This window comes from Equus asinus, chromosome 13 (assembly GCF_041296235.1).
Source record: "Equus asinus isolate D_3611 breed Donkey chromosome 13, EquAss-T2T_v2, whole genome shotgun sequence".
Taxonomy (NCBI): domain Eukaryota; kingdom Metazoa; phylum Chordata; class Mammalia; order Perissodactyla; family Equidae; genus Equus; species Equus asinus.
This window is the reverse complement of record NC_091802.1, coordinates 14986951-15008022: the sequence shown is the minus strand read 5'-3', so window position 1 is coordinate 15008022 and position 21072 is coordinate 14986951. Positions and strand designations below refer to the sequence as shown.

Here is a 21072-nt window from a genome sequence, read left to right as displayed (position 1 = left end):
CGCAGAGCCTCCAGCTCTCTCTCCTGGGGGCTGATGCTGTGGTCCTGGCTTCTCTGTAGCACTCAGATGGAGCTCCTCCATTAGACAGGCCACTAACAATGACTACTGCCTCCTATCGCCCACCAGCAGATCAGCACCACTTAGTTCCCCTATTCCGGAGGGCACACTGCTCTCTAATTCTGGGTCAAATCACCCTTATTCACCCAGAGGCTCCGAAGTTCAGAGGGAGAAATGAACCTCTTATTTCTATCCCAGAAGCTGGTGCAGTTCAGAAAGGGCTAATGAGAAAATGCCAGGGCCGCATTTTAACTGGACAAGAAAGAAAAAATAAAGCATAGAGGGGGAAAAATGTCATCTTGTTTCATAGGAGAATACATCGTCTTGCCAACAATCAAGGAAAAGTAAACTAAAGGTATCATTATGTACCCAGCAAGGAAACAAGCTAACTAAAGATGGAGACCCCAGGATACATTCATGTTGCTGATAACCACGTAACGTGGCTCAGTCCTTCTGGAAAGCTATTTGGCATGGTACGACAATTACAAAAATGCCTTTAATTCCACTTTTGGAAAAAGCTGAAAGGGCATCTTGACAAATTGTAAAAAGCTATACAAATTTATTAACTCCCCAAAGACATGTTGACCCAAGGTGTCGTCTCCACCCCCACATACCCTGCATTTGGCAGCAGCATTTGTCTCTGACACTAGTTTCTTGAAAATGGTCACCAATTATTACAAATGGAAGAATATATGATGCTATTTATGTAAAACAAACAAAACCTTAAAATCTATATACTGTATTTGTACACGTGAAGATTTACAAGGGCACAGAATATGGCGGCCTGGAAGAGTACATGCTGAATCAGTTCACCCAGCTTCTAAGGGGGGCACAGGGTGGGGCAAGGTTGTAACAAAGGCAAATTCTCCCCTTTTACTCTGATTTTACTATGAGTGTATCCATGTATTACTTATGTACTTTTCAAAATGTTCTCCCACTAATCAAAAAAAAAATCAAGTCAACTGAAGTTGGGAATTGTCTATTGAGGTGCATCCAGCTACCTCCTGAGCTCTGATGTTAGAACAACTACTCTTCCTGAAGAGATTAACTGTTTCCTTGACTCAGTTTCCTAAATCTGTTCTTAAAGGAATGGTACAATTCTGGCACTATTACAAGGTTATAAGCATGGTTAGGAGACCCAAAAATACCTAAACCCTGATCTTAACCAAATACCCCTCCTCGTAAGGGTATTAGAGAAGATGTGCATAGAATAATACACCAGTGCAGATCATAAGCCTCCTGGGCTCAGCCACAGGAAGTACCCCTTTCTCAAAATCTAATTAGGCCTGCAAAGTTTGACAGACTTAGGTCTTCACATCTGCTTGATTTCACCCCTCCAACAACCAAACCCCAGAGTTCAGATGTGATCACAAGAGAAAAAGTTGCTGAAATCTGCACTCACCAGCCTACGTGTAACAGGAGAAAGGAAAACAGAAACCACAGGGGCTTTTATCCCAATACTAGTGCCCAGCTGGCCCCATCGTGGTCCTTCTCTCACCAGGACAGTGGCCATGACCCACTGTTCTGGATCTATGCAAGCTTTGACACTTCCTGTTCCCAGGAAGAGGAGGGTGACAGCAAACGGGAAAGGCCTAGCACTAGAAAGGCATCTTTTAGAAGAAAGAGAAGGCCTTGGCCCAAGCCACAGCAGGCGACTTGGTCTCCATTTCAAGGCTCTGCCTCCTCGCCAACCGCTCCCATCTGTAGTCTCCTGACTGCTGCTGTGCGGGTCCAATGCCAGTCAGATCAGCACTGCTTAGTCAGCCAGATGCTCACAGGTGCTCAACATAAGCCCTGACTGTTAGAATGGGAGTGGGGTCTTATTTGCAATAAAAAAGTATAAAAACAGGGGCTCCACGTCACCTGTAACATTGAAAACTTGGACACAACTCCTGAGCCCAACAGCAGGGAAAGAGCTAAGCAAACTTACCTCTTTCTTTTCCTTCAAAAACACATCCCACTGAGACAACCCAAGAAACAGAAAGCGGGAGAAAGCCTGTGTCAGCCCTGGAAACAGAACCAAATTTACAAAGGAATTCCTGAAAGAAATGAAGCAGATGCAATCAGATCAAGGGGAAAGCTGGTCACGCCAAGCAGCCTGGGAATTTAACAGAGGTACATGAGGGACTCCAGGAGACAAGGACGGGCTCTCCAACCAAGCCCCAGACACTGCCCAAAGCAGGGTGGCAGGGCAGGACCACGGGCAGGCGTGCAGCTGCAGCAGAGAGCACGCAGGGCAATCCCAGTGACATCAGGCACAGAGGTACCTTCTCAGAGCTCCACCAGTTCTGGTAAAAGAAATAAAGGTGGGAAAAAAGTCTAAATATCAGAAAGACTCCAAATTACCACTATTTGCAGATAGGATTTTCTCCTTAGAAATTCCAGGAGAATCAAACAAAAGTTACTAAAAAACAAAGAGTTCAGTGAGATGGCCAGAGAAGGATAACATTCAAAATAACCAATTGTTCTAAATACAAACTCTATAATCAGTCAGGGGGAGAAAAGATATTTTTCACAGTAGCAGTAATAAATATACAATACGGGTGAAAATAAAAGTCTTCATTAATTAAGACCTCTGAAGAGAATTATAAACCCTTGCTGTAGGGTGTTTTTAAAATCTCAGCAAGTGGAGAAACGTCACATTTCTGAGTAGGAAGACAATACTGTAAAGAAAACAATTGTCCCCAACTTAATCTGTACATTTAAATTAAAACCCCACAGGGTTTCCTTTGGGAATTTGAAAAACTAAGAACTACCTGAAAGAATACAATAAATATTTTTTAATAAGAATGCAAATGACCTATCAGATATCAAAATTTACTGCAAAGTTACAATGAAAACTGGTATCAAAAACAGCATAGCATTTTTCACACTGACCAGGTTAGCAGAACAGTTAAAATTTGATGATGCCCAGTGGTGACGAGGGCAAGCAGCGGCACTTCCATATATTCTAAGTGGAATGTAAACTGGGAAAAACTTTTTGGAGGTTGAGCTGCCATTGTCTATCAAAATTTTACATGCACTAACCTTTGGCCCAGTAATTGTGCTCAGAACTTAACCAAGAGCACACTTGAAAAGCACGCCAGGAAGGATCCATGTTTAAAGATGTTCACCACACCTCTTCTTTCTAATAAAGAAAGAAAAGAAACGGCAACCACCTAAATATCCACCTGTGGGGACTTGTTAAGTAAATATAACACAGCATATGACAGGGCTGTTAAAAAGAATGGGGGAGACCTGCACATGTGGTACTAAAAGACCTCTGAAGTCTCAGATGAAAAAGCAAGGAGGGGACCACATGCAATCTGATCCACATGTAGAGAAGTTGATGCTGGTATGTGCACAGGGACATCCTGAAAGAATATCTGAAAACTATTAACTATTATTTTGCTGAGGAAGACTGGCCCTGAGCTAATAACCATGCCCATCTTCCTCTATTTTTATATGGGATGCCTACCGCAGCATGGCTTGATAAGCGGTGTGTAGATCCACGCCCAGGACCTGAATTGGCGAACCTCAGGCCACTGAAGCAGGAACTTAACCACTGCGCCATGGGGCTGGCCCCAGGCCTCAGCCTTTTAAAGAGCCTATGCCTCTGTTCTGTGAACTTCACAACTGTTTCTCAATTTTTTTCAACCCCTTAGGTGGGACAGGATGGCTGGAGTGGGCTCAAGTTGGGTGTTTCCCTTCCCCCAGGTCAGTTAGGCTCTGATAACACCCCAGCAGGTTAGGCTCTGGTTAACTAGTTCCTTCTGAGGGCAGGCCTTGTTAGGAAGAACAGCGTGCTCTGGTTTACTTCAGAATGGTTTGTCTTCCCCTCCCCCTGCCCTAAGCATGAGGGCATTCTTCTCCAGGGTTTACTGTGGGAGCCTGGCGGAGCTCCTGAGGTAAATCTCGCAGTGATGTGGGGGCCCGAATGACGGGGTTGCCTGGAACCCTGGAATTCTCAGTCAACACTGAACTTCCAGCAGTTCCTCAGTCACGGTTCAGGTCTCCTACCCCGCACTGGCGAGCCTCTGCTCTCTGTGTCCGTCCGTCTGTCTCTCTGCACTGGCGAGCCTTTTGGAAAGAGAGATTAGTGGGGGAAGAGGAGAGGAGACACATTTTTTCATTTTTTAGATACCTCTGTGCTGTTGTGAATTTACCATTTGCATAAGGCTAAAAAGAAAAAATGTTTCTTCAACTGTGGTGCTTGGAAGGAAAAAACAGATCAGGGAAACAAAACTCAATTCCAGAATTTATACATATATATATATATATATATATATATATATATACACACACACGCACACACACATATTCATGAATTTCATAAGTGGTAACAACAGAATTTCAAATCATCAATGAGCATTTCAATAAATGATAGAGAGACAACTGGATTCCTTTAAAAATAATATAGTTAGACTCAAGGTCATCAAGAAAACAGAAATCACTCTGGGTATTTCAAGAGAAAGGGATTGAATACAGAGTTAAGTTTCAAATTTGCTGAAAGGGCTAGAAAATAAAAACAGCAGTTGGTGTCACCCAGAGGTCAGGAGTTGCAGGAAGCTGCCACCATTGCTGGAGGCCACACTGTCATTCTGCTGCTCAGGGGCCTGCACTCAACTGCTGCCACCACCACCGCGAGAAGCAGCAGAGAGGCTTCTCCCACCTGCCCCCCTTCCAGCCTCATGCAAGTGCCTCTCACTAGCAAAACCTAAACGCGAAGCCCACTGCAAGGGAGTCTGGGAAATGCTTAAAGCCTTTCAGCCCCTGAGATATAGGAGAGCGTGGATAAGCAGAGCAGGTGGTTAAGCATCTCAACAAGTAGTGCTGTGAAAATGAGTCATGCGTCTAGAAAAAACCCAGGGGAAATTCCCTAATTCACACCTTATACCCACACAAATTTCAGAAAAAGTTAAAATTTCTAAGAAACAATAATGAAAGCATCCAAATTAGATAAAGAAGACGGAGGGGTGGCAAGGATTACTTTCTACATTATATACTTCTGCAGCACTGAATTTTTTGCAGTGACTTTTATAATCCGTGAAAACAAGGATTGTTCCATGGTAGGGCTGGCAGTGGGGAGACATGGTCAAGTTTTAACAGCATGGGGCACAAACATAAAATAAGATACGAAGAGCAAAGCCAGCCTCTAACTAGGCCCTAATCTCTGTGCCCCCAACTCCCAGGCCAGGTTCCATCTCCTCTTGCGGACGGACGAGCGCTCTCTCCTGGTGACGGTATCTACTAAGGAACAAAAGTCTCCCTGAGCAATTCACCACACAGGAAGCCAAGTAAGGTCAGCGCTGCATATTAAATAGACATGTTCACACGTGCAACGGAACTGAAAAACAGAACAAAGTCCTGGTCTTCTCTCCTCCCTAGTTTCTGCTTCAGCAACCTTTGTTTTTCTACTTTTTACATTTGTTGTCGGGGTGCTTTCTTGTGGCCTGATTTGAAATAATAGGCAACATCTTAGGATCTTGAAAATGCCAGACTAGGAATCACTTTCAACCAAGATGTATTTCATAGAACACTATTTCGGGAGACGTTAATAGAAATGCCAATAAAAAAGCATTCTTAAGCAAATAAGGTTGGGAAATGCTATATAACCTCCTCTTGGGGAAAAAAATATCACAACGTATATTATATTTGCACATTAAAGGCGCTTCTGCAAAGAAAACAGTTTAACGCTACTTAACACCAAATGTTTCCCAAGTTTATTTTTTGCATAATATACAGACACCTTTGGGACAACGTATAGTTAAAAATCAATATTCCACAAACATTTTGTTAGATTCTGCTCTAGATGATCCTAAAGGAAAAAGTAATCAACACCACACCACGTGTCTAGATCAAGGACTGGCTGACACTGTCTCCCAATGGATGAGAAAGCTGGTCCTAACGTTCTTCTGTGCGCAGATTCTCTGATTCCAGCTGGGCCTTCCTTATGCTGTCCAAGTTCAGTTGTTGGTATTTTCTTTTAAAAAAGCCACACTAAAACAAATGGAGAGGAAGCCCAATTACAGACCTAAGATATTCATCTGTTTTAGAAAACCATTTATCTAGCTGTTATCAAAATAGGCCCTGTACTCTGCTTCTCGCGCCTCCTCTGAATCTCTCCCTGATAATCCAGGCCTTCAAGAACCGTCCTGACGGCTGCCTTTCCCGGTGTTCCTTCCCCAGTCAGAAGAGCTCTTCCACCTCCCTCTGAATCCCCAAAGCACTTTGACCTGCTATGCTGAGGACAGAAAGACATCTAGCACGGCCTCCTACATCAAGAAACTCACATCTAGTAGGAAGAGAAAGAATTACAATGCAGTGTGACCAGTGACACTTGGAAGGGCTTCCTGGAGGCGGCTCACAGGAAAAGCACGTAACTCAGCTCAGAGGACTCAGGAATCTCTGGGATGAGTTTCAAGGGAAGAGTGTGAGCAAGGGGAAAAAGCCAGAAGGGCGGGGGGGTTGTGGACAGCCTAACTGCAAGCACAGAGACGCAAACCTATTGTGTTCAACATGTCTGGAGAAAAAGCAAGACTAAGGGCGGAGAGGGGTGAGGCAGAGACCGGAGGGTCTTGAACAGCAGTGAAAGAGTTTGAACATTAAAACAGGGCAAGGAAAGTAAAGGATTTAAACAGGGGAATGACGATCAGATCCGTTTATGAAAATTTCTCTGTACTCCAATACTTCAATTAGATTTTTACCTTTTTCAAACAGAAACTGACTATTCATTTGCCTAAACAAGTGTGTGGTTGAAGGAAGAGGGAAAAGTGGCCACAGGGCCGGGTGGCCGCTCTACATCAGCAGCTGTCTGTCCCAGGGAGCACCGTGCCCAACACCAGAGCCTTTAGGAACTTGAGAACTGACCTTGAATAGGACGACTATAATCACAATCAAAACCAGAAGGCCACCAACACTGCTTCCGATGACAACAGGCAAGGAGTAATACTCCTCATCTTTCAGGAAGATGACAGTGATCTAGAACAGGACAAAGAGATCATCCAGTAAGACGGGTAAGGCAAAGGAGAAAAAAACGCCACATGTTATTTTAAGGAGGAAAATATGAGAACTTGGCGACATTCTGTGTATTGATCAAGACTGATGACAGTAATGCAAAAAGCTGAACATTTCCGGATGCATCATCTAAAATTATCTAATGAGACTTCCAGTTCCCGGTTCCATGTGTAAGGAGCCTAGAAGGCACCACTCTGTGCTAACAAGTATCAAGCTAAACAGACAGCAAAAATCAACTCTTCTTGGATGCCTATGAGATGGCAGGACCCTCCAAACCGCTTCCCCCTAGACTGGAGAGACAGACGGGCGGACACAGAGAGCAGAGGCTCGCCAGTGCAGAGAGAAAGACGGATGGACACAGAGAGCAGAGGCTCGCCAGTGCGGGGTAGGAGACCTGAACCGTGACTGAGGAACTGCTGGAAGTTCAGTGTTGACTGAGAATTCCAGGGTTCCAGGCAACCCCGTCATTCGGGCCCCCACATCACTGCGAGATTTACCTCAGGAGCTCCGCCAGGCTCCCACAGTAAACCCTGGAGAAGAATGCCCTCATGCTTAGGGCAGGGGGAGGGGAAGACAAACCATTCTGAAGTAAACCAGAGCACGCTGTTCTTCCTAACAAGGCCTGCCCTCAGAAGGAACTAGTTAACCAGAGCCTAACCTGCTGGGGTGTTATCAGAGCCTAACTGACCTGGGGGAAGGGAAACACCCAACTTGAGCCCACTCCAGCCATCCTGTCCCACCTAAGGGGTTGAAAAAAATTGAGAAACAGTTGTGAAGTTCACAGAACAGAGGCATAGGCTCTTTAAAAGGCTGAGGCCTGGGGCCAGCCCCATGGCGCAGTGGTTAAGTTCGTGCACCTGCTTCAGTGGCCTGAGGTTCGCCAATTCAGGTCCTGGGCGTGGACCTACACACCGCTTATCAAGCCATGCTGTGGTAGGCGTCCCACATAAAAAAAATAGAGGAAGATGGGCATGGTTGTTAGCTCAGGGCCAGTCCTCCTCAGCAAAAAGGAGGACTGACCACGGATGTTAGCTCAGGGCCAGTCCTCCTCAGCGAAAAGGAGGACTGGCCACGGATGTTAGCTCAGGGCTAACCTTCCTCAAAAAAAAAAGAGGGGCTGGCCCCGTGGCCAAGTGGTTAAGTTCGCGCGCTCCGCTGCAGGTGGCCCAGTGTTTCGTTGGTTCGAATCCTGGGCGCGGACATGGCACTGCTCATCAAACCACGCTGAGGCAGCGTCCCACATGCCACAACTAGAAGGACCCACAATGAAGAATATGCAACTATGTACTGGGGGGGCTTGGGGAGAAAAAGAAAAAAAAAAAAAGACTGAGACCTAATCACAGGATAAGAGAACACTTCCCCTCCCCCCACCTCACCACATTACTAAATGTCTATTTACAGCAGTTCCTTTTACCTGGTACATTATGTCCAGCTATCAAGAAAAAATTACCAGGCATACCAAAAGGCAAAAAACACTGTTTGACGAGACAGAGTAAGCATCAGAACCAGAATGGCAAGGATGTTAGAATTATTAGATTGGGAATTTAAAACAACTATGATGAATATGCTAAGGGCTCTAATGGATAAAGTAGACAGCATGCAACAACAGATGGCCAATGTAAGTGGAGCGATGGAAATCCTAAGAAAGAAACCAAAAGAAACGCAAGAGATCAAAAACGCTGTAAGAGAAATGAAGAATGCCATCCATGGGCTCCTCAGTAGACTGGACAGGACTGAGGAGAGAGTCTCTGAGCTAGATATATCAATAGAATCCTCAAAAAGCAGAGAGAACAAAAACTGGAAAAAAACCCAAAAACCAGAGCACGACAAAATTATCTAGTGACCAAAATACTTCACAGAAACTATTTTGGTCTCTTATCTGGAAGAGCTAAGCCTGTCAGGAGATTGTGACCTTCTGTTAAAGATTCTCTGACAGTAACACAGGGTCCCAAGGAATTAAGATCTCTAGGTTTTTGTTAAGATTTTATTTTTCCTTTTTCTCCCCAAAGCCCCCCAGAACATAGTTGTATATTTTTAGCTTTGGGTCCTTCTAGTTGTGGCATGTGGGATGCCACCTCAGTGTGGCCCGACGAGCGGTGCCATGTCCGCGCCCAGGATCTGAACCAGTGAAATCCTGGGCTGCCGAAGAGGAGCACGTGAACTTAACTACTCGGCCATGGGCCAGCCCAGATCTCCAGGGTTTAAAGAACAGAGAGAGACGGAAAAATCAAGATTCTACATCCAGCTATGCCACTATATGTCCTTGAGCCCCAGGCTCAGCATCTTCAAAATGATGACCCATTTTAAATGGTCTCTAAGTCCTTTCCAACTCTGTTCTGACAGCTCTTTATGATCTTGCACAAAGCCCTGAAGTCTGATAACACATTTTTCCCACATGAAATATATGATAAAGATACTGGTCTGCTCTTATACCAGACTAATGTGTATGTTACCTCAGAAACACAATAAATGCAAAATGGCATCCATGTGTACCACCTGTGGAGCTCTTCCATTAGAAGCCAGCCCCAGCATTGCTGTCTACAGGCTCTCTCAATTTCAGGAGTCTAATCTCTCTTCTCACTGACAGGACGCAGCTGGAAGGCTCAGGGGACAGGCTTGCCAAGTGAGACCCAGATATGACCCTCCCAAGCTGTGGCCAGCACACAGACCATGGCCAGAGATGTTCCAGGACTTAAGCAAGGGCAGAGGGCCATGGAGACCTCTCTGCCTGCACAAAACACTGAGTTCTCTCCATGCAAGTGTTTAAGCACCAAGGTCAAGGATGCTTTGGGGAGAATTTCTGTATAGGGTGGGATGCTGGGCAAATTTACCTTTAAGGCCTCTTCCAATGAAGTTATAAATGCTGGTTACTTCCTTGGGTTGACCCTCTGGAAACTATTGAACTTATACTAGCTAAACTTTAGTAGGAGTAAGTTCCTGACCTTGAGAACAGGGAGGGAGCAAAGCAAGAGAAAGGGAGGAAGAACAGGAAGAGAGCTGGTTTTTTCTTCTATGGAGGAGTGAAGTAGGGGGAAAAAAAAGGACTCGAGATCCTGGGTTTCAGAAAGTGATGAAAGGAAGTCTCAAGGTGACACTGGTGTAACAGGCCAGATCTGAGTAGACAAAATGCTCCTATTTCTCAAAGCTTCTTCCCTTTTTCCTCTTCTAAACCCACAGATTCCAAAAGTGCCCAAAGCTGCCCTGGGAGAGGTGAAGGGAGAAGCAGGACACAGGACACTACTGCCTGTGGCAGACACTGTGGTGGCCTACCCAACAGCCGTTCTCCCCTTTGAGATTCGGGTCAGCAACCCGACCGCTCTAAGCTCCTCATGACAAAGCTACCCTCCTTTGCCAGTGAGGGACAGGGGATCCAGGTCTCACCTGTAGGATGTAAGGAGATATCTGTCAGGAGTTTTTAGGAAAATTTTCCTTCCTGAACAGGGAAGGCACATGAAGAAAAAATCCTTTTGCTACTGACCTCTTGCTTCCTATTTTGTATTCTGCCACGTGAAGAGGTAGCACTGGGAGAGGTGGCAACTTTGTGCTGGCCACGAGGGAAGGCATCACCAACACCCAGAGGGCAGAGCGCAAGATTCAAAGGGGCCAGGCCGTGGGCCCTGGTCCGCCCCCCTCACTGGATAAACAACAGACGTCTCTATGGTACAGCAGCGGGAGTTTGTCCTTTCTTGCAGCTGAAATTGCTTGGATACACAGCTATTTACACTCACAGGTTCATTGTAAGTCAGGTGCTTATTGCCAGAAACTACTTATCACTTTACTGAAGGTATTGAATTTAAAGAGAGAAAAATAATTATGGGGAATCTATGCTACAGAAATAAAAGCACTGGTAAGTAAGAGGGGGAAATACATAAGTCATTTAAGAATGTGCACAGGGGCCGACCCAGTGGCGCAGCAGTTAGTTGCACACATTCCACATCGGCTGCTAGGGTTCGCCAGTTTGGATGCTGGGTGCGGACATGGCACCGCTTGGCAAGCCATGCTGTGGCAGGTCTCGCACATGTAAAGTAGAGAAAGATGGGCACAGATGTTAGCTCAGGGCCAGTCTTCCTCAGCAAAAAGAGGAGGATTGGCAGCAAATGTTAGCTCAGGGCTAATCTTCCTCAAAAAAAAAAAAGAAGAATGTGCATATAAGAAACTGCTAACAGTAACTCCCTTTGGGGAGAGGGAATTGGGAGCAGGAGAAGAAGGGAGTGAAGGAACCATAATTTTTCATTTGGTATCTTTCTGTAAGGCTTAGGTTTTCTTGCTATTACTTCTATTTAAAAAAAATCTAGGCAGTGGGATAATGGGGCATTTCTCTTTCTTCCATATTATTTTCTGTCTTAGAAATACTTAAAAATAAAAGGAAATGTTATTTCCAACATGTCTAGAGAACTGCTCCCTTCTCCTCCTCCAGGGAGGAAATCAGAGGACCTAATATTTACCAATCCAGTCTCACATTCTTGACATTCCCTCCAGCAATGATCATGCCTCACTCAAGAGCTCACAGATGGGTCATCTCTGAAGCCAGCAGCAGGCCTAGGCGAGTGTCAACAAGAATGACAACTCAGGGTAGCACACGCAGCATTTAGCCCATAGATCACAGATGCCAGTTTGGCTTGTGGTCATACTTCTGAAAAAAGGATCCCAAGAGTCCTAATACTTAGTCTGAGACTTATAAAAGAATTATGCATTGCTGAGTATTGTAACTGTTTAATACTGTAACTAAACACTGACACTACACACTAGGAAGAGAGTTAATGTATACAAAAAAATTATTTCTCACCTAGGAAATTTTTTAAAAACCATACATTTTTAAATCAAAGGCTATATAGCTGTTGATCCCAGCCTAGTTATTTCAGCTTAGACTTCCTCAGCTTAGGCCTCTTATTCAATTGCCTCATTTCCCAGATGGAAAAATTGAGGCAGCAGGTCACAGAGGCAGTCGGTGGCAGAGTTAAGATTAGATTAGAGGGGATAAGCCTGAAAACAGAAGAGGGCAGCAGCAGAGTGCCCAAACAGGGGCTCGAAGCCTAGGCACAGTTTTCCCAGGACACTACCCAGAAAACCAGAAAACAGCCAGGGACTACCTTAGTTCTGTGGTTCTCTGCACTCAGCCCCTCATATAGAGATTTGTCGAAAGATAGTTCACCGAGGATCTGCAGTTCAGTTACATCTCTTAGTAACTGTAAGATGAAGGGGAAAACAAAACAGACTTTAGACATAGACTTACTGTTTTTGGACAGCGCTCACCAGCTATCCCTTTAGCATCCTCCTTCTCCTGTCTTCCTCAGCCTAGTTTATGGCATCAGCAACCACAAAGTTACCCAGGCAAGAAACCTGCAGTCACTCCCCAACTTCTTTCCCCTTACCCTTTACCTCGTGTCACCCCCCACCCAGCTTCCGGCCCCAAGTCAGTTCTTGACAATTCTTTTTATTTTTAGGTCCCTCTTGCACCTGTTCCTTTTTCTCCATCCTCATTGCTACTTCTTCAGTTCAGAGCTCCTCATTGTCACCTGGACCTGCAAGGCATTAACCTAGATCACAGTTCCCACTGTCCAATGAGTGATCAGGAAAGGCCTCTCTATGAAAGTAACATCTGAGTTCAAGATAAGAAGAAACCACACAGGAATATCTGGGGGAAGAGCAGTGTCCTGAAGAAGAAACACCAAGTACAAAGGTCATGTAGCCAGAATAATATTGACAAGCTGGAGTGACAGAAAGGACCGAATAGCTGGAGTATAAGAATCGGGGAAGAGGAGAGTACCAGGAATGAAGTTGAGGAAGCACAGACTAGATCACACAGTGCCTTGCAGGCCATTGAAAAAGGACGGATTTTAGTTTAAGTGTATTCAAGAACCACTTTTTTTTTCTTTAAGCAGAGGAGTGGCATAATGTTTGCTTTTAAAAGACAGATGTTATGTGAAGAATGTTTGTAGAGGGCATGGCAAGATCAGAGGCAGGAAGAGCAGCCAGAAGTTTACTGTAACAGCCCAGACAAAAGGTGGTGGCCCAAACTACAACAGGAGCGGTGGAGACGGAATGGATTAGGATATATTTTGGGAGTGGAATGACGGAGCTTGCTGCTGGAATAGATAGGAGGAAGTAGGAAAGGGAGGAGTTACAAGTAATTCCTAGAATTCCTAGTAAGTAACTGGAGTAAGTTACCCTGAGTAACTAGGTAAGGAACAGGCTGGGGATGAAGGTGGATCAAGAGACCTGTTTTGCACTGCTCTATTTGAGATGTTATCACCTTTTCTAGAGAAGAAGCCTGTGAGCAGCAGGACAATCAAATCTGGAGTATTTCAGTCTCAAGTACCTGCTCGGATTGACTCAAGAAGAGCTCTGCAGCCACAGTGACATTTTCTTTATCCGAAGTGATGGCACAGCTTACTGAATGCCATTCCTCCACACTCTGGAAAAGGAAAGTCTAGTTAGCACAACACCTTTGATACTGGCTCAATACAAGGTTGACATAAGGGAAGCCATGTTATAGAAAGGAAGCTACATTGTAACTTTGAATGACCTCTGATTAACTAACCCAGTTGGATATGTACCCTCCAGGAGACATACATGCTCTGTAGATTTTATGGCCCCTGGTGTGTACCTTCCAGTTGCAGTAAGACAATAACTTTGTTCTTTTGAGTTCCTTAGGAACATAAGGACCTCCGGACAGAGATTCTATACTGGTATCCATCATTGATGACAGCTGAAAGGTCTGGTGTGGTGACTCCCCGTCTGCAATGCCAGGCAGTCAACATTCCTGAGCCCTCCTCTATAGCCCACTAGCCCTATATCACTGCTTCAAGATTCTGTACCCCATTAAGATGGTTCTTTAGGATGCTAGCTTCCTATCAGCTGGCTCATCAGCTAGCTCATTGCTGAGTAAAAGCCCTTTCTCTACTACCGTCTTGCCTCTTGACGGATGGCCTTTGTCTTGCAGCTGGCCGATCACATCCTTTGCGCCTTAACGCGAAAAGCTAGAAAGTTTACCACTTAGCACACAGAGCAGCTTAAGGTCCCAGAACAGAGGGTGTGAGCGGTTTCAGCGCTCACCCTGGCTCAAGCGACACCGCAACCTTGACAAACGTGACCCAGTGAAGAGGCTAAGGAGGGGCCTGGGTGCCGCCCCGCACGTGCTTTCAGGGGAAACCTCAGAGAGTGGTACCGGGGCGTCTCGTGTCACCCGCTACAGACCCTTCTCTCTCACTCGGCCTCTCTGGACGGCCGCGCTCACCTGAACCGGATCGCTCCCACAAGCGCCCTGCTGACTCTGGCTGCACACAGTGTAAGCCTGAAACGAGAGGCATGCCCAGGACACAATGAGGAAACCCAGTCGCCCGGTTAACGGCCCTTTCCCAGGTCCCCGGGAGCCTAGTGGCGATGCGCATGCGCGAGGCCGGGCGCTAGGACCAGGCGGGCAGGCGGGCCAGCGGGCGCGTCCGGGTCTCGAGGAAGTCTCGCGATGTTTGCATTTGAACTGCTTGGCGGGTGCCGGCCATGGCGGCGTCACTCCCGCGACCCGGGGGTCGGCTCTTCCGAACGTATGGGGCTGCCGGCGGCGGCGGCGGGGGTCCGCGGCGGCAGCCGGGCCGGGCAGCCGCGCAGTGGTTCCCTCCGCAAGACCGCAAGCGTTTCTTCAGCAGCAGCGGCAGCAGCACCGACACCAGCGGCGGCGGCCGCTCGCGGTCTGTGGCCTCCGACGACCCGGACGACCCCGACTTCCCCGGCAGCCCGGTGGGCCCGCGGCGGAGGCGCGCTGGCCGGCGAACCTGCACGGACGGCCCGAGCCCGATCGCGACCCCGCGCCGCCTGAGGCTGCGAGCTCGGCCCCCGCAGAAGTGCAGCACCCCCTGCGGCCCGCTCCGGCCGCCGCCCTTCCCCAGCGGCAACCCGGGCCGCCTGAGCCCGGACCTCAGTGCGTGCAGCCCGCCCGGGCACGGCGGCGAGCTGGGCATCAGCGCCTCCCTGTACAGCTCTCCGGCCTCTCCCGGCCCCGGCCCTGGGTCCCCAGAGCCAGGAGACAGTGTCATCAGTACCGGCCCCTCCGCCTCTCCGGACGCAGCCTCTGAAGTCGCGAGCGGCCTCCACCCCCCAGCAGCCTCCCTGGACCACGCACCTCTCCCCTGCTCCCCGGAGGCAGCACCAGGACGCAGGTTCACCAGGTTGACCCACCAAGCCCGTGCCAGCCTCAGGTCAGCTCTCTTTAGCCTTGTGGACTCAGGAAACCCTGAGAATTCTGAGTTCGGGGCAGATGGGAAGAATATGAGGGAGACCTGCCATGAAAGGGAACTGGTCGGCAAGAGGCTGGAGGGCCCGGGCTTATCAAGCATCAGCGAAAAGAGTGCCACAGACCAGGACTCTTGTCAAGAGATTGGGTCTCAAGGGACTGTCCACATAGAATACGACGAGGCCAATGGTGACAAGGGCTGTATTGGACCTGGGGCATTCAACAGGCCTGAGAGAACTCGGCCAAGCCGGAAAAGGAAACATCAGGAGACAATGAACACCTCCCTCCTCCATTACCAGCAGTTTAAAGGGGGCCAAAAGAGAGAAAAAGATTCATTCTTCACCCAGGACCTGACTCATTTACAGGATGCAAGCGCTTGGACCAAAGCCAGGGCTTCCCTCAGTTTGCACAAGAAGAAGATCGTGACTGCTGTGTCAGAAGTGTGCAGCAGCTACACCACTGCCAGCTCTCTCTCTGGGTCCCTCATATCAGAATATTCAAACCCTCCTGTCACAAACAAAACGAACAGTGTTCTGTCCCCTTGGCACTCCTCTTCCATGTATTTGCTAACCCCCTTAAAGACACTACCTGTCGCAGACAAAAAGGCATCTGATGCTGAAAAGGTTTATGGGGAATGCAATCAGGAAGGCCCTCTCCCCTTTAGCTATTGCCTTTCCTCAGAAAAATTGGAATGCTGTGAGAAGATTGGGGAAGGGGTGTTTGGCGAAGTGTTTCAAACAACTGCTAACAACACACCTGTAGCCCTAAAAATCATTGCCATCGAAGGACCGGATTTAGTCAATGGAGCCCATCAGAAAACTTTCGAGGAAATCCTGCCAGAGATCATCATCTCCAAAGAGTTGAGCCTCTTGTCGGATGAGGTATGCAACCGCACAGAAGGCTTCATTGGGTTGAACTCGGTGCACTGTGTTCAAGGATCTTACCCTCCCTTGCTCCTCAGAGCCTGGGATCACTATAACTCAACCAAAGGGTCTGCAAATGACCGGCCTGACTTTTTTGAGGAAGACCAGCTCTTCATTGTGCTGGAATTTGAGTTTGGAGGGATTGACTTAGAGCAAATGAGAAAGAAGCTGTCCTCCTTGGCTACTGCAAAGAGCATTCTACACCAGATCACTGCCTCCCTCGCAGTGGCAGAGGCCTCACTGCACTTTGAGCACCGGGACTTACACTGGGGGAACGTGCTCTTAAAGAAAACCAGCCTCAAAGAGCTCCATTACACCCTCAACGGGAAGACAAGCGCTATCCCCACCTGTGGGCTGCAAGTGAGCATCATTGACTACACCCTGTCACGCCTGGAGCGGGATGGGATCGTGGTTTTCTGTGACATTTCCATGGATGAGGACCTATTTACAGGTGAAGGTGACTACCAGTTTGAGATCTACAGGCTAATGAGAAAGGAGAACAACAACTGCTGGGGTGAGTACCACCCTTATAATAATGTACTCTGGCTGCATTACCTCACAGATAAGATTCTGAATCAAATGACCTTCAAGACGAAGCGTAACACCCCTGCCATGAAGCAAATAAGGAAAAAGATCCAGCATTTCCACAGGACGATGCTGGACTTCAGCTCTGCCACTGACCTGCTCTGCCAACACAGTCTATTTAAGTAAGCCGAAGGGGCCTCACTGGCCCAAACTGAGAAGGTACTGGTCTGGAAGCCCCTGGGGCTGTTTCCAATCTCCATCCCCAGAGCGGGGTGGGATTCCCATTCTTACATGTTTCCAATCAGCTTTTCAAACAAGAATTTTGTTTCCAAGTGGAAACTGAAATGTTTCTTGAAATGTTTAAACTTAACAAATATTCTTAAAAAATAAACTACACACGAGAACAAGTGCTTACAACTTATAAGCCCTCTTTCTAACTGTCAGTCTGTTCTGTAAATTCCTTTCTATATTTTCATTTTGAGCCTTGACACTTTATGCAGCCTGAGCAACAAAGAAAAGATTCAGGAAAGCCCAAGGCCTCAGCTGTCGTACTGTTGAGAGCCTGTTGCTGTAGGGACCATGAGGCTGGCTTTGGGAACCACACTACAGATGAGGAGTCAACTGAGAGCAAAGAGGCTGTTAGCAAACAGAGACCAAGAGAGACAGACTGGAGGGAGAGAGGAAAGAAAGACGGTAGACAGTTTATAGGGAGAAGTACAGGAAAGGCCACATGCTTATCAAATTCATTTGCCAATCACAAAGAGAAGCAGAATTGGTTGATTTCCAAAGGGAAAATAAATGTCTCCATGGCTACTGAAAAGGTTTGAATTTTTGCCTATTTTTCATCAAGGGAAGGAAAATTGAAATGTTGCATTAAGAGCTGAGTGGTTGATATTTTTTTCTGAATGTGACTTTGGTGATTTACTCCTAAAGTGTTCCCACGTTAACTAATCTTGTTTTTACTCCTTTTCTAGAACTCCAGTTTTTATGCCTTTGAGAATCCATAGTCCCTCTGGAAAGAGATGTGATCTTTATAGAGTAAAGAACTGCCTCTAAGTACCTGAGTCTTTGTCACGTTCTTCACTCTTACAAGCTGGATACCTTGTAATTTGATGGGAACACAAATTTGCAGCTGAAATTTGGCTCCAAAACGATTTTCCCCATGTATCTGCAAAATAAAATCAGAGACTGGGAAGTCAAAGCTGATGTGGCTTTGCCACCTGTGGCTTTACAGTGATAAGCACTAAGCACTTACATTGAAGAGGAATTCTTTGTGGTCAGAAAGTCCCCGGCTTGTGTTCATGTACATCACTGATGGTCTGCAATTGAGAAGATGCGTTAGGCCTCAAGGGCCCTTTGTCGGTTTAAATGAACCTGAATGCTACCAACTGGATACACTAGGACAGGGCACGAGATCCTTAAGAGGAGTCAAAGCTGAATATCAAAATGTAAAGTGGTGGTAGGGCAGTTGGGATCAGGTGGAATATTTGGATTCTGTATATTTGGGCTGGTTCTGTGTCTATCATTCTTCAGAGTGGCCTTACTTTTCTCCTTCCTTTCTTCCCAGTCCCGCAGTCTCTCTTCCCTCCTTAGCATCACGTCAGTACCCTTTTGTAGCAAGACCAGTTGGCCCTGCTCCTCCTTTGATTACTAACAGGACCCAACTGTTCATGCCCTAGAGATCAGTGGGAGACTGGGTTCTAAGCAGCCTCCTCTCAGGGAAGGGCAATACCCACATCCACTCTGACCACCAGTTCCATCCATAAGAGAGAATGCCTGAAGCTGTCCCGCAGGGGTTGGCCCCTTGGAAGTACTTACTTGGGAAGAACTGCAATGAAGGCATGCCTGAATTGAAGGCTGTGGGTCTCTCTGACCAAGGACCTTCTTTCATTGGAACTAGGAAATAAGAATATCAGTTGACAGCACACCTGCTTTGTACATACAGCTGCTTCTGTCCCTTGGCTTCCCAGGGTCATTGAGGGTCAGATAAGAAAAGACTCTTGGAGATAAGCAATTAGAGTGCAGAAGACTCGCTAGAAGAGTCAGAGACACATTCATTTTAAAGGGGTTTCTCAGCGTTGATGATATTGAAATTTGGGGCCAGATAATTCCTTGTGAGAGGCTGTCCTGTATACTGTCTGACGTTTAGTAGCATTCCTGACCTCTACCCACTAGATCCCAGTAGCAGCCCCCCTAAGTTGTGGCAATCAAAAATGTCTCCAGGCATTGCCCCTGGGGGCACAGTCACTCCCATTTGCGAACCCTTTCCCAACACCATACCCCACCCTACCCCCAAGCAGAAGTTTTGCAGATGACAGAGCTTCTCCAAAGTTAAATGAACCAGAATTAGAACTCTAGTCCAAGGCTCATTCTATCAGACAATGCCATAGTTTTACTTTGTGTGTCAATAAAAGAATGTTTTAAATATCCTTGCTAACAAGAAGTGAAAGCCGGGGCCGGCCTGGTGGCGCAGTAGTTAAGTTCACACGTTCCGCTTTGGCGGCCTGGGGTTTGCCGGTTCGGATCCCAGGTGCGGACATGGCACCACTTGGCACACCATGCTGTGGTAGGCGTCCCACATATAAAGTAGAGGAAGGTGGGCACAGATGTTAGCTCAGGGCCAGGCTTCCTCAGCAAAAAGAGGAAGATTGGCAGCAGATGTTAGCTCAGGGCTAATCTTCCTCCAAAAAAGAAGAAGTGAAAGCCAAGTCAGTGCCAGGGCACAGATGACTTCTGTGGGCTCACCGAGGTTCCTCTTCCTGGGCAGTGAGGGAGCCATAGCTCTTGCACATGCTCATGGGAGGCAGATTTCTTCCAGGGCCACAGCCTGGACCTGCTGTGACATGGGCACTACTTACTTGGTGACTGTCACAGTGATGTTGGCTGTCCTGTTTGGAAAGGCATTCTCCTCTAGCTGCCAAACTACTGAAAAGTTTGCCTATTAAAAAAAAAGAAGGTCATGTGATTCCTCTCTATACCTCTCACAATTCCAACGCTTCCTGCTAACTAAACGGGCGTGGGAAGCAAAATTCATATTCCCCATATTTTTGTAGCACAGCATCCTTCCACGTCCACTACTCCACGTAAGCCTCACGATATCAATACGGAGTAAGCAGGGAAGATAGCATTATTCCCATTTTACAGGTGAGGAAGCCACTCCAGAAATTTCCCACAGCACAGAGACGGTCAGTGGCAGATCAGGGACTCGCCTCAGGACTAGTAACTTTAAGCCTGATGTTCCTTCCATCCTACCCCCAGCTTCACTCTGCCATACTGGGGTGAGCCAACGGTTTGTCGAGGCCGTATCCCCCACCCCCGACCCCCTACTTTCAGAGCAAACCTGGCAGTTCTAAGCACTGCTATGGGTTGTACAGTAAAGGGAAGTGTGGGGACCACAGCTGAGATTCAGATGAGACCGGGAAGAAGGTTCCAACTCCAGGGTAGAGACGAGTCCACCAATCAAACCAGACTCACAGACGCCCTCTTGAGGACAGGCTGACCGATCCTGCAGTTCATGACCAGGACAGAAGCAGCTGGCCGGGGGTCATCACACTGAATGTTTGGAGAAGGAGGCTGTTAACACAGAAGACACTGTTCTTAAAGGTCAAAAAAGGGAGCAGTTTCCTCACACGAATTCAACAAACACTCACTGATTTTCCATGTGCCAGACACCCTGCCCGGAGCTGGGGACACAAATCAATCAGACTTGGTTCCTGTCTTCCTCTGAGGTGGGCAGACAGGCTCAGTAGTAAACAGTTGAGGAATTTAAATACAAGGCTTAAGGAGTGGTTCTGTGAGAGGTACAGAGAAAAGCAGTAGAGAAAGAGGTGAATTCCAACTAGGGGGACTCTTCCTGGGGAAGGAGACATTCGAACTGGGGCTCAGACCGCTGCCAATTTAACCTACTGGGATGGGCTGGAAGGCCAGCATAAATCCAAGTTCTGCCATGCAGGCTTTCTCAACCATGGTTCCTCTTCTGGCCCACTGAATACAGAAATTTATTTGAGTGACTGTTTTCTTAATTCTCCCAAGGATAGTGCACCACTAGTTCCATTCTAGATGCTTAGGAGACAGTTTCGTTCTTTTCATATAATGGATGCTGTCCTAGCCCAAACGGCCTGAGACCACCACGGACAAAGCTGCAGTTTGACAAAGCCAGGTGTACTGACTCCTTACAATGAGGAAAACTGCACTGTGGTGTGTCACCAAAGAAAAGAAAAGACAGAGATATGAAAGGATTCTGGGGAAGGGTGCAGTTCCAGTGAAATGTAAATGAAGCAGTGTTGGGATAGGCTCAAAGTAAAGCCGGGCTGTGTGTAAAAGGGTCACTCAACATCAGGT

At 47.2% G+C, this 21072-nt stretch overlaps 2 protein-coding genes across 9 annotated transcripts in view; one reads left to right on the top strand and one right to left on the bottom strand.

Annotated features, from left to right (window-relative positions):
- Window positions 1-600: 600 nt before the first annotated feature.
- The window catches only part of ITGAE (integrin subunit alpha E), a 65442-nt gene continuing 44970 nt past the window's right edge, over window positions 601-21072 (bottom strand). The window contains exons 22-34 of one of the 8 annotated variants that reach the window (XR_011493624.1): window positions 20206-20304; window positions 19590-19669; window positions 18550-18627; window positions 17987-18050; window positions 17792-17899; window positions 14291-14347; window positions 13373-13468; window positions 12144-12239; window positions 11499-11592; window positions 10532-10687; window positions 10324-10434; window positions 6907-7017; window positions 5737-6036 (exon numbers count right to left, since the gene is read on the bottom strand). Coding sequence is in view for 3 of the 8 variants with exons in the window: in XM_014832678.3 (XP_014688164.1) it covers window positions 5941-6036; window positions 6907-7017; window positions 12144-12239; window positions 13373-13468; window positions 14291-14347; window positions 17792-17899; window positions 17987-18050; window positions 18550-18627; window positions 19590-19669; window positions 20206-20304 (885 nt within the window). In the remaining 5 variants the exon portion in view is untranslated. Of the gene's footprint in view, window positions 2346-3084; window positions 3185-5736; window positions 6037-6906; window positions 7018-10323; window positions 10435-10531; window positions 10688-10737; window positions 10755-11498; window positions 11593-12143; window positions 12240-13306; window positions 13469-14290; window positions 14348-17791; window positions 17900-17986; window positions 18051-18549; window positions 18628-19589; window positions 19670-20205; window positions 20305-21072 lie in introns of those variants that run through there. The other 7 variants (XR_006512241.2, XR_006512242.2, XR_011493627.1 and 4 more) reach the window with 7 other exon arrangements.
- Window positions 14503-17796, top strand: HASPIN (histone H3 associated protein kinase). The gene is made up of 2 exons (XM_014832680.3): window positions 14503-16950; window positions 17706-17796. The coding sequence occupies exon 1, from the start codon at window positions 14554-14556 to the stop codon at window positions 16915-16917; it is 2364 nt and encodes a 787-aa protein (XP_014688166.1). The 5' UTR covers window positions 14503-14553; the 3' UTR covers window positions 16918-16950; window positions 17706-17796.